Below are 16,874 nucleotides of genomic sequence, written 5' to 3' on the forward strand. Positions count from 1 at the left end.
TCATGTCTCATCTCATTTCTCAGGGAGATGGGGGTGAAAAAGTTTAACAAAACTGGAACAATTTGATTAGACAAATTTCATGGAGGATAATACTGCTCATTACATTCTATCCGATGACCACGATTAGCAGCAACTCATTGCTAATCACTGCCATTGTTTAGAACAGGAGGATGGGAGAGCTTTTCGTATGATCTCATGAACATATGTGAATTATAAAGAGGCATTTATACCCAGCTGGAGCTACATTAATGGTCTTGTAAGGTCTCAAAGATTTTACTCCTTTGCTTGACTGCAAAATCCAGCCTGCTCAGTACGTACATATGTACGTACGTACGTATGTACGTACATACATACAAGAGATTCAGATTTTAAAACTCCCACCCACTCTCATTTACCTTTACTTTAAACTGAGTCTTTTCACTATTTAGCTTAAGTGATTTTCAGCTGACAGACAGATGGCTAGTTTGAAAACAAGTCACAACATACTGCAACTTCACTCCCTCCTTCCTCCCTCAAAAAGCAACAAGAAAAAGTTCAGAACCATTTCCCTTCAACTGTATATTAATGATTAAAAATTAATCATTTTTCAAACCTAGAAAAAGAAACCCTCTATAGTTAATTTTAATAAGAGGCACTGAAAACAAGCTAATGTCAAATCACACTTTTTGGAGTTGTTTTGTTTCAGTTAAGTCAGTGTGCTCTAGGAGGCCAAGAAAATGAAACAGAAGCATGTAAGCGTGGGGCATGCTAAGACTCTGATAGTGTATTTTCCATTCACAAATGCTACAGTCCACCCATTAGAAATATACTTACCATGCGGTAAAGTTATATTTGCACCATCAATGATTGCTTGTGCCAGTTCATGATCATTGTTCTCAAATGCATGTGCTGCAGCCTTTAAGGCATCCCAGATTTCCTTGCGGCCTTCAAAAGCAGGTGCTGTGTCCCAAAATTCATCTCTCTTGCTTCGTAGCTGTCCATCTGTCATTGGATAGTCACTTTTCCATTTTGGTTTCTCCTTTTTCAGGGGCTGATTACGGCCAAGTGCAACTGTATGAGAAGAAAGAAGGAAGTAAACAAGCTTTCACCAATTATCCATGTTTTTTTCCACTTCTTGTGCTATCTATTATAGTCTGATTTCCCTGCCATAACAGAATGATTTCAAAAAGCGATTGCTCTAGTAACAGAGGTATGTATTAATGCGCCCCCCCCCGCCCCACTATTGTAAATAGCAAGAACACATTTCATTCTCCCACTTCTTTGTTGCCAGAAGAACCATCACAATAAGCTGGAAAGTTATGGCAAGAGTGTTACTAAGAAAGCATTTTTACCAATTTCTCCCTGTTATTAGAATGTTGGGTGTTTTGGATCTTTTCACTATTTAAAGCTAGTATCATAGAACAGAAATACATTTCTCAGAAAACAAACAGATGTTCCAAAACTATCTCATAGTGCACATTATATATATATTTGAAAAATTATTTGACCTGAATGTGAACCATATATGCATTTCAGAGACACCAACTTGTTCATTCATTGTGATTAAAGCTTAGACATTATTAATATTTTCAAGCTGTGAACTGAAACAGACATTGTTTCATCTGGCACTATGCAACTCCTTAAAAGCCCCCACATTACTTTGGTTCCATCCTAAATTCAATGGGCTGTATGAGCTTTCTAAAGAATGAATGAATAACTTATTGATTAGTCAAATGACCATATCAGAAAGTTGGGCATCAGCCACTACAAGATACAAAATATAAAATATGATACCATAAAACAGCTAAAATACAGTAAAATTAGATAAAATATAATCACGCCCGTGCGGCCTCTATTGTCCCATCGAACCCAGCACTCCCTGTGGTTTACGGAGGAGTTGAGGGTTTTGAAGAGGATTAAGAGACACCTAGAGTGCCACTGGAGGAAGACAAAGACTGAATTTGACTGAACACAGGTTGGAGCCGCTATTAAGGCCTACCTTGTGGCGATAAAAGCGGCGAAGTGTCAATACTTCTCCGCTCTTTTTGTGTCTGCAGAATGCCGCCTAACGGCCCTGTTTAAGATCACTCGATCCCTTTTGGGGAAGGTGGGCTCAGTGACCCACCTACAGGGCTGTGCAGAGGAATTTGCTGAGCATCTGCAGGACAAAATCGCTCGGATCTGCTCTAAGTTAGACTCCAGGCATGAGGCTTGGTTTCAAGAGATACCAGGGGAATGGGCTTACCCAGTTATCTGGGAGCAGTCTGATCCTGTTGGACCTGAGGAAGTGGACAGGATCCTATGGACAGTAAATGCCACCATGTGTCATCTAGACCCATGCCCCTCCTGGCTGGTAAAAGCAGCCCAGGAGGTGACATGTGGTTGGGTCCATGCCATGGTGAATACATCCTTGGGAGAGGGGGTGTTCCCGGCTACCTTTAAAGAGGCGTTGGTGCACCCCTCCTCAAGAAGCCATCGCTGGACCCTACTGTTCTGGACAATTTTTGTCCAGTCTCCCACCTTCCCTTTTTGGAGAAGGTGGTTGAGAAAGTGGTAGCTTTGCAGCTCCGGAAAGTCCTGGAGGAAACAGATTATCTAGACCCCTTTCAGTCAGGTTTCAGGCCCGGTTATGGGACAGAAACAGCATTGGTCTCACTTATGGATGATCTCTGGTGGGAGCGGGATGGTGGCAGTGCATCCATCCTTGCTCTCCTTGATCTCTCAGCGGCTTTTGATACCATTGACCATGGTATCCTTTTGGGGTGGCTCAGGGAGTTGGGGGTGGGTGGTGTGGTCTTGTGCTGGTTCACCTCCTTTCTCCAGGGCCGATCCCAGTCGGTGGTGATAGGGAGTGAGAGATCCAACCCTCGACCCCTCCATTGTGGGGTGCCACAGGGTTCGGTTCTCTCTCCTCTCCTATTCAACATCTACATGAAACCGCTGGGTGAGATCATCCATCACCACGGGGTGAGATATCATCAATACGCTGATGATACTCAATTGTACATCTCCATCCCGGGTGAGGTAAGTGATGCTGTGACTGCCCTCTCATGGTGTCTGGGGGCTGTGGGGGTCTGGATGGGGAACAACATGCTTCAACTGAACCCTGGTAAGACAGAGTGGCTGTGGGTTAATGGTTCTTCTGTATCTGGGACATTATCATCTCTGGTTCTGGATGGGGTTGCATTGCCCCAGACAGACCCAGTGTGTAATCTGGGGGTCCTTCTGGACTCACGGCTTCTGCTTGAGGAGCAGGTGCTGTGCACCAGTTACGCCCTTTTCTGGATTGGGAGGCCCTTCAAACAGCCACTCATACCCTTGTTATCTCTCATATAGACTATTGCAATGCACTCTACATGGGGCTACCCTTGAAAAGTATCCAGAAGCTTCAGCTGTTCCAGAATGCAGCCATGCGAGCTGTTTTTGGTGCTCCTAGAAGGGGACATGTAACACCACTGCTGCGCAAGCTGCACTGGGTACCAGTCTGCTTCCGGGTCCAATTCAAGGTGTTGGTTATCACTGTCATGATCACCATTGCGATGCTTGTGACATTGCAACGGCTCACATAACAATACAAGGAAATGGGTACCGGGCGGATTAAGGGAAAAGGCAACTAGCTAACAAAAGAGAGCAACAGGTGCTGGCAACAAAGTATCGACTCTAGCCGGAGGCGCGGAAGGAAGAGATACAATGTTGCAAAGAAGGTAATTGACAAGACCCGACCACGAGGCACGCCCGAGCTGTCAGAAAGATTACGAACCTGATCGCCCGGCAATGACCCATCACCGGCCAGGAAAAACAGTCAAGGAAACACCCGAGGCACAGGAGGGGCTCCACAACCCCTCACCTACCGGCAACGGAACCAACGAGGCTCGGGGCACACTCGGAGTAAGGAGGGGTGGAGCGCTGACCGGCGCGGGCTATTTAAATCCCATTCCGGCGCGCTCCACTCACTCTCAGCTTTTCCAAGGGCATGCATTCTATACTCAAATAAAACCAGAACCTAAACCTACACTAGCGTCTGTGTTTTACTGGGTAGCAGGCAGAGCCTGACAATCACCTTTAAAGCCCTACATGGCATGGGGCCAGATTACCTGAGGGACCACCTCTTCCCCATTACATCAGCCCGTCCCACCCGATCGTGCAGAGAGGGCATGCTGCGGACCCCATCTCTGAGACAACTTTGTTTGGCGGGGTCCAGGAAGTGGGCCTTCTCTGCAGTGGCTCCCGCCCTGTGGAACATGCTGCCCCCGGAGGTGAGATTGGCTCCATCACTCCTGGCCTTTTGGAGGAGTCTGAAGACCTGGTTCTGCCACCTTGCTTGGGGTGGAGAAGGGAACAGATCTACATGGGGATGGCTGCTATAGACCACTCCTCCCACACTTGGACTGTTTTAGATTCTTTTGCCACTTGGACTTTTTTATTTTTTACTCTTATTTATATTATTTATTACTGTAATTTTATATCGTGGATTTTATTCATTGTTATGATTGTTGTTTTAATTGATTACTGTAAACAGCCCAGAGTCCCCCAAAGGGAGATGGGTGGGGACAAATTGGATGAATGAATGAATAAATAAAATATACTATGGTGAGTGTCTAAAGAGAAATTGCCTAATGCAGGGGAATTTACAGGAAGCTATTAAAGTGATATGTGAAAAAGAAGGGTCACTCCTCACTTTTATTCCAGGCAGTAGATTCTAACCAACTAAATATTTTGAAAGTCAGGCTTGTTCTTTTGTGTGCATGCACGCAAATGCTGACAAAGCCAATACTGAGGGAAAGAACATCTTAAAGAAGGCATATGCTACTCCGTAAGCACAGAGTTTTCCATGCAGAAATTTGAGAAACACATATGCAAATAACAAGCATATATACATGTATGTGTATGTACACACACACACACACACACACACAAAGCTGAAGCATACCTCTGTATCTATCCGAAAGCTCACTCAAATCCCTTAATTCAGGGTCATGGCAAACATCCTCTGCTGAAGGTTTGTAAAATGTTTCATCAGTTCAGAAAGGGAACTAGAGGAAATAATGTAGTCAATAAACCAAGTCCACAATTCTAAATACATCTGAATACCCCAATCCTAAGAAACTCAGTGGGCCTTTTTTTCCTGATTAAATATGGCTGAGAATGGGCTCTGTATATTCATTCCCATGTTACCTTGCTAAATTTATCTTCCATTTTTAATTTGGCATGCATGTACGACAAACAAAAAAGGCACTTTCAACGTCTCTTGTATGCTTATTAATTCCCAAACTCTATTCCAAGAAGAATTTTTGTATATGGTACTAGGATGACTTTTTAATTGCTTTTCACTAAAACTCTTGTCCTATCTTGAATATCATGGAATACCCAAATAGTTTTGTTAATTCAGTCTCTCACTTACAGCCTATCATTTCTTGTCTGGCCTTACAGAGGCCAAATTGTTTTGAACTGAAATAAGCTTCTGTAGATTACGTGCTACCACGCCTGGAGCTGCTGTTTATTAAAAGTTAATAATAAGTATTTCTTAATATAAAACATTTTCAATGTGTTCATCTAGCAATATCTTGCCTTTTCTCTTAAAAAAAAAACAAAATTGGAAACATGTTTCTCAGATCTACTTTCTACCTGAGAAGAGAGTGCAACAGTTCTATGAAAAAGTATTCAACCACTTTCAGATTCTCTGAAGTTTTTAATAAATTAACTACTAAATGTTATCAGATCTTCATATATGTCCTGTTGATAAATCCTAACACTGAAGTGTGGTACCCGCTTCATTTATTTCATAAACGAAGTTATCCGACACGCAACTGCCGGTGTGAAAAAGTCCCTCTTGCATTCAGTAACCGGTTGTACCATCTTCAGCTGCCATAATTGCAAACAAATGCTTCCTGTAATTTGTAATCAGTCTCTCACATTTCTTTGGAGTAATTCTGGCCCATTCCTTCATGGCAAACTGCTTCAACATAATTAACACTGAAGGGTTTTCAAGCATAAAATGCTTGTTCGGGTTCTGCCAAAATACTTGCATGAGATCTATATCTGGACTTTCATTTAGCCATTCTAAAACAATGCATTTACTCTCCTCTATTCATTATCTTTTAGACTTGCTTGTATATTTTCCAGTAGTTTTTTTCTGATACAAAGTGAAGTTTATGCTTCCTTTAATAATGGCGAACACTAAACGCCTTGAGGCAGCAAAGCACCTCCAAGTCATGATCCTACCACTCCGTGCTTAACAGCTGGTATGAGGTTGTTATTGTGGAATGCAATGATTGGTTTCCCATCAGACATAATTACATTCATGAAGCTCAATAGTTCCACTTTTTACTCATTTATCTATAGAACGTTCCTCTAGAATTCTGAAGGGTTACCCATGTGCTTTTTGGTATACTTGAGACAAGCATTAATGTTCTTAGTAAGTTCTGGCTTGCCACCCTCCCATGAATATCATGGTTGGTTACTGCTTTCCTGGTAATGGAATAATGAATGCTGACTTTGGTCAAGCAAGACGTGTCTGCAAAATCCGGGATGGTATTGTCCTGACGAAGCAAGAACCATGCTGAGACAAGGAAGAAGTCTCTAGTGTTTTATTACTGCTAAAGTAGACAAGAAATCCTACAAAACTGAAGAAGCATGGGAAAACCCAGACAGATAAACCCCAAAAGTCAAGGCGGGTCTGTTCTGGGTCTCTTTGAATGACAGCTCAAAGTCTCTAAACTACGCATGTGTTTTCCCCACTGGATAGGGGCCCCCTCCTGCTCACCATCAGGACTCATGACAGGTATTTTATGTTATGATTTTTGAGTGATTTTGAACAGGACAGCCAATCTTGGGAAGGTTCACTACTGTCCAAAATCATTTCAAGACTGTCTCTGACTGAGTATTGTTAAAGCCTCAAAGCATCAGAAATGGTTTTGTAACTGTTTTACAGAGAACTTAAGATCTACATTTTTAAAGAATGAAATAAGTACTTCTACAGTCTGTATGGTGAGAACTTTATTGTGATGAAAATAGTTTTGTGAGACATATACAGGTAGTCCTCAACTTACGATCATTTGTTTAGCGACTGTTTGAAGTTATGATGGCTGAAAAAAGTGACTTACAACCAGTCCTTGCACTTACAACCATCACAGTGTCCCTGTAGTCACGTGATCGCGATCCAGGCGCATGGCAACCGGCTCACACTTATGACAGTTGCAGCATCCTGCAGTCACATGATTGCTATTTGCGACCTTCCCAGCTGGCTTCCAACAAGCAAAGTCAACGGGGAAGCCGACAGGAGGTCACAAGTTGTGGTCATGTGATGTTTTGCTTAACAACCAGGGGTAATTTGCTTAATGACTGCAGCAAAAAGGTCATAAAATTGGGTGCAGTCACATGATGCCTCACTTAATGACCACACCACTTAATAATTTTTCCAGTCCGTACTGTGGTCATAAGTTGAGGACTACCTGTGTAGGGCAAGAGTCCCTGAATCAACCCTCCTTATTCACACAACTAGCCTTCATGTTTTCTTTAACTGATTGATCTGGTAGGTGGGGGTATGGATTACTTTGTCATTCTAACACATTGCATGTTGGATGGCTTTATTTATAAATAAATGAAATGAGCATCAAACTTTGCTGTTACTTGTTCACTCAAACTCTCTTTATATATCAGTATGACTCCCATGAAGCTCCGATAACATTCAGTTGCAAAGGTATGCAAAAATTCAGAAAATCTGAAAGGGTACAAATTCTTTTTCACAGAACCGGAGTTCGAAAGTACAGGGAAGCTGTATATCACACAGAGCTTTAAGGAAAGAGAATGGATGGCAGGTTTATGAGTAATGGCTCATTTGTTTGTCCCAGAATGTGACATATGAAGCAATTGCTTTGCTTTGTATAACCTGGCAAAGCTGGCCTGCACAACAGCTATGGAGGATTTTGGGGGGTTTGTTAGAATCTGAAATTTCTTGTGCTATCCTTCCTTTCTTTACTGTGAATATCCCCATTATTAAATTAGATACGTTTGAATGATGGCTTAGATATGATCACTAATTTGAGGTACTTTCATGGAAAATACCTTGGCTATGGGAGATTTTCATACAGAAACAGTAATTGTGATTGCTGCCTTCTGTATACATTGCATAATAACTTGAAGCATGTTATCAGCTCTGACAGATAAAAGCTGTCTCACATCCTTAACATGATTGGGCAACTCATACAGTAAAAAATGTTTAACGCTATTTCTGTGTTTAGTTATATTATGGACAATGCCTTTTTAATAGCCTGTATAGGCAAATGTCTGGCAGCGATTAAAACCAGTTCTTTGACAGCTGCTTTACTAATAGTCATGTTAGACTCTGCTATCATCTGTAACAAACACAAAATGTGAAGAAGAATCATTTATGCCTAAATACTAAGATACTGCTATATATTTTAACATTTCACATTTGGTATGGGGAATAGCAATATAACCACAGTAGAGGTAATAGATACATTAAGTATGAAGGAACTTCTAGGGTATTAGTGAAATTGCTGGAAAGTAAGATTAAGCTTTTATATATTAAGCCACTCATAAACAAAAATATTCAGGTTGTCAGTGGTATTCAGCGCTGTACAAATAACTTGTTTTCAATTTCATAGGTGTTTTCTGAATTAGAAAAGTAAGCCTAAATAAAACCTGCATTCTATTCCAGTGAATCATTTCAGCTAGCAAAGAATGTCAAAATTCTCTCAATTTCTGCATCGCACAAACTAGAAATGAGTTCAGATAAAACAAAACAAAACAAAAATCATTTGGAACTGACATACGCAGCACCTTACTATGCAACTATCATTTGTGCTGCGCCGCTGCAGCTCTGGGGTTTTGTGCTGCGCTGGGGGGGGAGGGGGACAAGGCGGGTGGGGGGAGTTGAAGGGGAGGCAGTCCCTTGCCTTGGAAGGACCAAGGCTTGGGGCTAGGAGGGACCAAGCCAGGAATAACAAGGATCGGGATGGGTCCTCGCCTAATGACCACGCTGGATTCACTTAACGAAGGCAACAGGGACTGCCAGAACTGCCACTGATAAGCAGGCCGGTAACGTGTTTTGTTAGTGACTGCTTTACTTAGCGATGGAGTTGCCAGTCCAAATTAGGGTTGTTAAGTGAGGACTACCTGTAAACCAAGGGTACTGAACACAAACTTACTTCCAATGCAAGTCTAGTAAAAATCAAAGTATTACAGGCAAGTGTACTGATACTTTTCAAAGTAATCTCCCCTTTGGTTCCATGTATGGAGAAAGACTTTTAAAAGAAAAAAATCATTTCAAATATAACTATATTCTGTTCATTTTGAAATCAAGTAGGATATAATGAGTTTTGAAATGCAAATTAAGCTACTGTTTACAGAATACTCCTCCCTAAAACATTCAGTGTCAGTTTCAGAAAGCATTTGCTTCAGTAAACAGGCACTCTCTTCTTTAAAGATAAACCCAAAGAATACAAATATTATAGAAATGATTAATGGGCAACTCCAATGTTGTTACTATTATTCAACATTTCCTTTTACATTCTCCACAGGTATCTAGCATGTTGCAAAGTTTATTCTGCATGTTGTAAAGCTACTGAATACTATGATTCCGGGTAAGCTCTTTTTTACAGCTGGTTTATGTTTATCTTCATTTAATTCTTCGTGTTTCATCTCTTTCTCAGTAATAGGTCAAGGAGGGACATATCATCGAATAGTACTGTTGAAACAATTTAGAAATAAATAGGCTTATCCGTTTTCACTATGAGTTTGATTAAATCTACTTCCATCCATACAGCTGAGAGTATATTTGTTTTGAAATGGTCATCTCTCCAACCTTCCAAAATAATTGTTCTGATTAAGATTATAAAATATGTACAGTACTTCTATTGCTCTATAATATACTCAAAGTCTGCATAGTACTGCATGACTTTCTTTACAGTGGGTTGCACAAAAGTGTACGGTTAGGTTGTACACAAATATGTAGCTTTGAATAATTTTCCTCAATAAATCAATGAACAAGTACAATGTTTTTTAACTCATTTGTTTAACTGGGTTCTCTATTCAGTTGTAGGACTTGTGTGGAGAACAGATTAAATTTTAGGTCATATTGATAAAGAAATAATGAAAATTCAAAAGATTTCACAAATTTTTAAGCACACTGTACACTAAAAATTTTAACTGGCTACAAAGAAAGCAAAGCAAAACATACTCTCTGTTAGTACTGAGCAGAGCTGCAAACATTTTTCATTTTCCCAGTTATTTCTTTCTTGACTGATAGAATTTCATTCTATCTGGATCTTCATCATTCGTTTCATAAAACCATATTACCTAATCTATTAAACCACATTCCCTTAATTATTAAAAGTCTACATTTAAAATTAAGATATCCAGAACACAGCAAAAAAAAAAGTCATTTCATAGTACTGAATTTCTGCTTTGGCTGCCTCCTCTTAGAACGATTCCTCTTTCTGCTTCACGTAAAATTATTGCAGAAATCTATTAGTAGGACTCTTCCATTTTTGTCTTAAGGCGTGGTATGCCTAGAAGAGAATCTTTTCTCTTGTGTGGCTAACACTTTATTGTCTCTATGCAACAGCAACACCAACAGAAAAATCAAGGAGAATGGGATATTTCAAGGTTGCCTTTTCCCTTGAATTGCTTAATGTGAGGAGTGTGTGTGCAATCAAAACAGTAATGCAAAATCCTAGGAAAGGTGGGTCAAGATTGGAAAGATATAAATCCTAGAGCAGCTGAGGGCCACACTGCATAGTTTCCCCACCCTTTAATGACCATAGCTGGAATTTAAAGTAGCTGCTCTGCATAGTTGCATAGCAAAATGCTGCATACGTCAGTTCCAAATTATGTACACTGCTTCTACAGAAGGAAAAAGATCAATCACATTTCGTCAGCCTATTAATCAGATAAATCCACTCCCCTAATAAAACAGCTGCTTTTTGATGTGTACTATATACCTGGCCTCACCTCACTTAGACAATTAACTGACAGAATCAGCTGCTATGGCTCTTGATTAAATGAAGAACAAAATATGTGAACTATTTTTATTAACGTAAGACAACATAATTAAATTAAGGCATAACCACTAGATATTACATATTTGGATAGGACCAGAAGATAACTTCTTTTTGCCACATTGTTATTTCTAACTATCCAGATATTGATGTCATACAGAATTGTGATATACAGATACAGTTCCTACTTTAATTTCTATAATCATTACTATGATATTTATTTGGGGGAAAAAACAACCACAAAATTTTTCACAAATCTGCTGCATAAGTCAAAATAAAATAAGCTGATAATCTTACTATACACCCAGAATATCTGTAATGCAGCTATAAATAGCTAACACTGTAAATAGGTTTTCTTCAAGTTTCTTGTGGAAAGTAACACCATTATTAAATGACCAAACAAATCAACACCGCAAATAAAGCCAAAAATACTATTATATTTTTAAAAGAGATATTCACCTTGAGTATATTATCCTAGGACAGTGCAGGCATATCAACTTTTCATTAGATTTTTAATATAATCTTTTTTTAAAAGCAAGATAGGGCTGGGAACCTAGCAGGAACCTGAACATTTATTTTAGTTTATAACTTATTATTGCTTCCAGACTTTAAACCAAAATAAAGGCATCAAATAAACTAAAGCAAACTAAGGCAAATTCTTAAGTGCAGGCTAAATAAGGCTAATGAAACAAGTAAAGAACAGTGATGGATCACTTTCCTATGTCATCTCTGTGTGAGTCCTGCTTTTTCACAGTTCTAATATCCAAATACCTGTCTATGCTATGGGGGATAGTACAGTACTTAGAATAAAAACATGAGTAATATAGGCATTTTTTTTTCAAAATACCGACTCTCTATAATAACAAAGAAAAGTAACCTCAGGAATTTTGATGTAGTAGTATCTGGGAACAGATATGATGTGAATATCAGACAACAGTGAAATAGCAGATGTGAGAATAGGCAATTAGAAGGATATGAACAAGAAAGAACCAGTAATTTTGAAGAATTCACTGGAATCTGTAATTCCGAAGAACCTTTTTTAGACTAGGAAGAGCATACTGAATTAATTACAAATCTGGCACAGGGAAGATTTTTAGCTTATTAATAAAAATACGTATCCTGTTTTCATAGTGATTGTACATCATACGTACAGTATTCTTCTTAGAAACAAACAACATATAATTTTAATTTACTTTACATAGTATACAATACTTCTATTCATATGTCCAGTGAAGAGCTATCTATGCATAGCATTTTATAGGAACTTCATATCTGAAAACAGAAAGATACACAAACCTTAAAATCTCATAGCTATTCTAGAGTAGCACGCAAATGGTATTTATTTAGAAAAATACCCTTGATCTTCAACTGGCTTTCAGATGTTTAAAAAATACAGGTAGTCCTCACTAAATGACCATTTGTTCAGCGACTATTCAAAGTTATGGCACTGAATGAATGGTACTTATGCCCATCCTCAAAGTTACAGCTGTGCGGTGTCCCCACGGACACATGATCAAAATTCGGGTGCTTGGCAGCTTGCCCACATTTACGACTGCAGGGTGTGCTTCAACTCCTCCCACCAGCCTATCGTCCCCTCATCTCTGCCCTTTTGGCCGCCCTGCACCCCATCCCTCTGCTGCCCTGCCATCTGTACTCCGCCACCCCTGCAGCCCTGCGCTCCACTCTGCAACCTTGCCACCCTGCTGCCCCCAGCTGACCATTGCCATCTTCCTCCTTCCACTGCTGACAAGGTGTGCCCGGCCAGGCCCTTCGCAAGGCCTTGTGCAGCCAGCAGCTGCCGTGCAAAGGGCCAGGCTGGGCATGCCTCGTCAGCAGCAGGAGGAAGAAGATGGCAATGGTCAGCTGGGAAGGGAGGAGTGCAGGTGCCAAGTGCAGGGCGGCAGTGGTGGTGGAGCGCAGGGCAGCAGAGCAGGAGGGGCAGTGGAGTGCGAGGTGGTGGTGATGGTGCAGGGTGGAGTGCAGGGCGGCAGGGGCGGAACAGTGCAGGGCCACTAAAAGGGCAGAGGAGAGGAGATAAGGTAAGCAAGCAGGGGAGTCTGAAGCAGAAGCGAGCATGGCATGGCAGAAGTGTGAGCTCCTGGCCTAACGACCGCAACCAGAACTCCCGAAATTGCCTTCGCTAAGCGGTGGTCACATGATGTTTTGCCTAATGACCACACTGCTTAGCAACAGAAATTCCAGTCCCAATTAGCATTATTAAGTGAGGACTACCTATAATGAAGATGAAATGCTATCAATAATACTAAAACAGCAAAACAAAACAGAGAGTTAAACAGTATAAAAACTAGGGTTTCATTTTTTTCCACCAACTTCATTTTAGTTGTCCTGTTTCATTGCCCACAGTTACTCAGCATGGAGTAAAAATTACTCTATCTAGCAAGTTATGTGCTTAACACTAATTGTGTCAACTGCCCTAAGAATTTTTGTACTTCACAGAATATCCTCAATGTCAACAGAAGTACCAGCCATCCTAGCTAGAAACTCCCAAGTCCTCAACATCAGCTTTTGGAGCCAAAACATTTTAATTTATCCACTAAATTTATCTACCCTGCAGAATGATGGAACTGCACTCAGTCTTACTAGACAGCGATTTGATTGTGATAAAGGAAGTTATAGAATTGTTATGACATTTGAACACTTTCTTCTGAACCATGTCCCAAGGGGGAAGGTGGGGGACAGAAGTGCCTGACCAGAAAGACGAAAGATATGCTGAAAAAGCCCCATGGTTAGCCACCGGTTCCCAATATTTTCCTTTATACAGACCACTACATTATATCAAAATGTTTTGTGGATCATTACATAAGGAAACCATTTCAAAAATTTTAATATAACCTAAGGCACACAAAAACATTACTGATTAGGTTCAGAGAATGTTGTATGGCGCAAGGTTGTTGAGAAGCAAATTGCATTACAAATACTAGCATAACATTGAATATGATCCATGAGAAGTTCAAAAATTGTATTATTACATTATATCCCACACTCCCTACAAACAACTTGAAGTATCCTTGTAGACCAACAATGATCTGCAGTATAGGCTGGACACTGTTCCTGTAAGCCAACCCAGTCTTAGCATGAACAACGTAGAATCTTCCAGCATGAATAATGCAGAATCTTCTAGACTATACCAACACCAGCAAACCCTGTTTTTCAACTTCTCTGGCAACTTGTTGGTTGAAATATAAATGGTACATAAGTGGCACACCCCCTCCTCAAGAGGTCATCGCTGGACCCTTCCTGGTTGGATAATTACCAGCCAGTTTCCAATCTTCCCTTTTTGGGAAAGGTTATGGAAAAAAATGGTTGGACATCAGCTACAAAGGACCTTGGAGGAAATGGATTATCGTTTCAAGCCAGGGTACAGTACAGGTAGTCCTCACTTACTGACCACTTGTCAGTAAAATTGCAACAGTGCTGAACAAGTGGTACTTACGATTGGTCCTTGAAGTTCTGGCTGTTGCACTACCCCCATGGTAACATGATTGCAATCTCAGTGCTTTGCAACTGGCTCACACTTATGATGGTTGCAGCACCCCACAGTCATGTGATTGCCATTTGCAACTTTCCGTGCTGGTTTCCCACAAGCAAAGTCAATGGGAAAGCAGCAGGGAAGATCACAAGTCACTCTAGTAAGTCTCCTTCACCCGGAATCAGCCACCCCTGGGCCCGAAATTGCTTGTGCATGCCTTTACACCCACCTACACACCCTCCCTCACTTGGCAGCAGCCACCCCTGGGCCTGAAAACACTGTGTGCGGCTACAGCTGCCCACACAAACTCCCTCAGGCCTAGGCACCCCCAGGCCCAGAAACACTCATGTGTGCCACTGTAACCACCCACACACCCTCCCCAACCCAATAGAGCCACTTACCTGCCTGCGGCCTGCTTGCAAGCCACCTTAGACTTGCAACTTCCTGCTGGCTTCCCCACTGACTTTGGTTGTTAGAAGCCAGCAGGAAGTTGAGACGAGGTCCTTGCTTAACGATGGCAATGGAGACTTCCCAGAATGCTGTTGCTAAGTGATGCAGTCACAGTGATGTTGTGTTTTACAACTGCATCACTTAGTGATGGAAATTCTGGTCCCAATTACTGTAGTTAAGCGAGGAGACAGCACTGGTTGCGCTTGTTGATGACCTTTGGTGGAAATGGGATGGGGGTGGTGCATCCATTCTAGTCCTCCTTGATCTCTCAATGGCTTTCGAAACTGTCAGCCACAGTATCCTTCTAGACCAGCTGCAGGGGTTAGGAGTGGGAGGCACTGTACTCCAGTGGTTGACATCCTTCCTCAGTGGTCAATTCCAGGTAGTGTTGATGGGGGCGGGGGATATCGCATCTGCAGCCCCTGTGGGGTGCCTCAGGGTTCAACACTCTTCCCTATACTGTTCAATGTCTACATGAAACTACTGGGTGAGATCATCTGCCAGTTTGAGGTACCTAGCTCTACATCTCAACTCCGAGCTGCATAGGTGAAGCAGTCGATGTACTGACCCAGTGTCTGGAGGCTGTTTGGGTCTGGATGGGAATGAACAGGGGATGTTACCATTGTTGCTCTTGGATGGGGCTGCACCTCCCCATTCAAAACCGGTACACAACTTGAGAATCCTTCTTGACTCACAGTTGCTGCTTGAAGAACAAGTGGCAGCTGTGGCCAGGAGGGCCTTTGCATGGGTCCATTTTATGCACCAGTTGCGCCCTTTTCTTTGTGGGGTGCCGCAGGGTTTGGTTCTTTTTAACATCCACATGAAACCACTGGGTGAGACCATCTGTCACCATGGGATGAGGTATCATCAATATGCAGATGATACTCAATTATACATCTCCATCCTGGGTGATGTAAGTAATGCTGTAACCACCAACTCTCAGTGCCTAGATGCTGTAGGGGTCTGGATGGGGAACAACAGGCTTCAGCTGAACCCTGGTAAGATGGAGTGGCTGTGGGTTGGGGGCTCCTCTATATCCAGGAATTTGCCATCTTTGGTTCTGGATGGGCTTGCACTGCCACAGACAGACCTGTTGTGGAATCTGGGGGTCCTCCTGGACTCATGACTCCTACTCGAAGAGCAGGTGGTAGCCGTAGCCAGGAGGGCCTTTGCTCAACTTTGTGTTGTGCGCCAGTTGCACCGCTTCCTGGATCAAGAAGATCTCCAGTCAGTCACTCATGCCCTAGTCGTCTCCCATATAGACTACTGCAATGCAGTCTACATGGGGCTACCCTTATCTGGAAGCTACAGCTGGTTCAGGATGAGGCCATATGAGCAGTCTTGGGTGCCCCAAAGATGGTGCACATAACACCTTTGCTGTGGGAGCTGCATTGGGTGCCAGTTTGCTTCCAGGTCCAATTCAAGGTGTTGGTTATCACCTTTAAAGTCCTACATGGCATGGGTCCAGGTTACCTGAGGGACTGTCTCACCCCCGTTACATTGACCCGTCCCACCTGGTCAGGCAGAGAGGGCATGTTACGGACCCTGTCCATGACAGGTCGTTGATTGGCGGGGCCCAGGAAGAGAGCCTTCTCTGCCATGGCCCCCGCTCGATGGAACACTCTTCCCCCAGAGGTGAGGCAGGCCCCCCCTCTCCCAGCCTTCTGGAAAGGGGCAAAGACCTAGCTCTGCCATCTCACTTGGGGTGGAAGGGGGGGGGTAATCAACCCTGGGGGTGGTTAGCACCCTACAGAGGACCCCATGTATTTATGAATTAAGAACTTTTAATATCACCATCCTGGATTTTATATTTTATATTTATATTGAAGAGGGACTGTTTTTATTGTATTTTAATCTGTACTTAGTTTTAGTTTTATTGTAAACCGCCCAGAGTCCCTCTTCTGAGAGATGGGCTGTGACGAAATTTGAAATAT

The 16,874-nt window shown here is 42.0% G+C and overlaps 2 protein-coding genes across 2 annotated transcripts in view; one reads left to right on the forward strand and one right to left on the reverse strand.

Moving 5' to 3' along the window:
• Nucleotides 1–16,874, forward strand: part of NEURL1B (neuralized E3 ubiquitin protein ligase 1B) — a 442,008-nt gene that overhangs the window by 346,035 nt on the left and 79,099 nt on the right. The gene's annotated exons all lie outside the window — the stretch shown is intronic.
• UBTD2 (ubiquitin domain containing 2) overlaps nucleotides 1–16,874 on the reverse strand; it is an 84,649-nt gene that overhangs the window by 33,338 nt on the left and 34,437 nt on the right. The window contains exon 2 of the mRNA XM_063292396.1: nucleotides 814–1,050. Coding sequence (XP_063148466.1) covers nucleotides 814–1,050 — 237 coding nt within the window. The remainder of the gene's footprint in view (nucleotides 1–813; nucleotides 1,051–16,874) is intronic.

Source organism: Candoia aspera, chromosome 2 (assembly GCF_035149785.1).
Source record: "Candoia aspera isolate rCanAsp1 chromosome 2, rCanAsp1.hap2, whole genome shotgun sequence".
NCBI classification, from domain to species: domain Eukaryota; kingdom Metazoa; phylum Chordata; class Lepidosauria; order Squamata; family Boidae; genus Candoia; species Candoia aspera.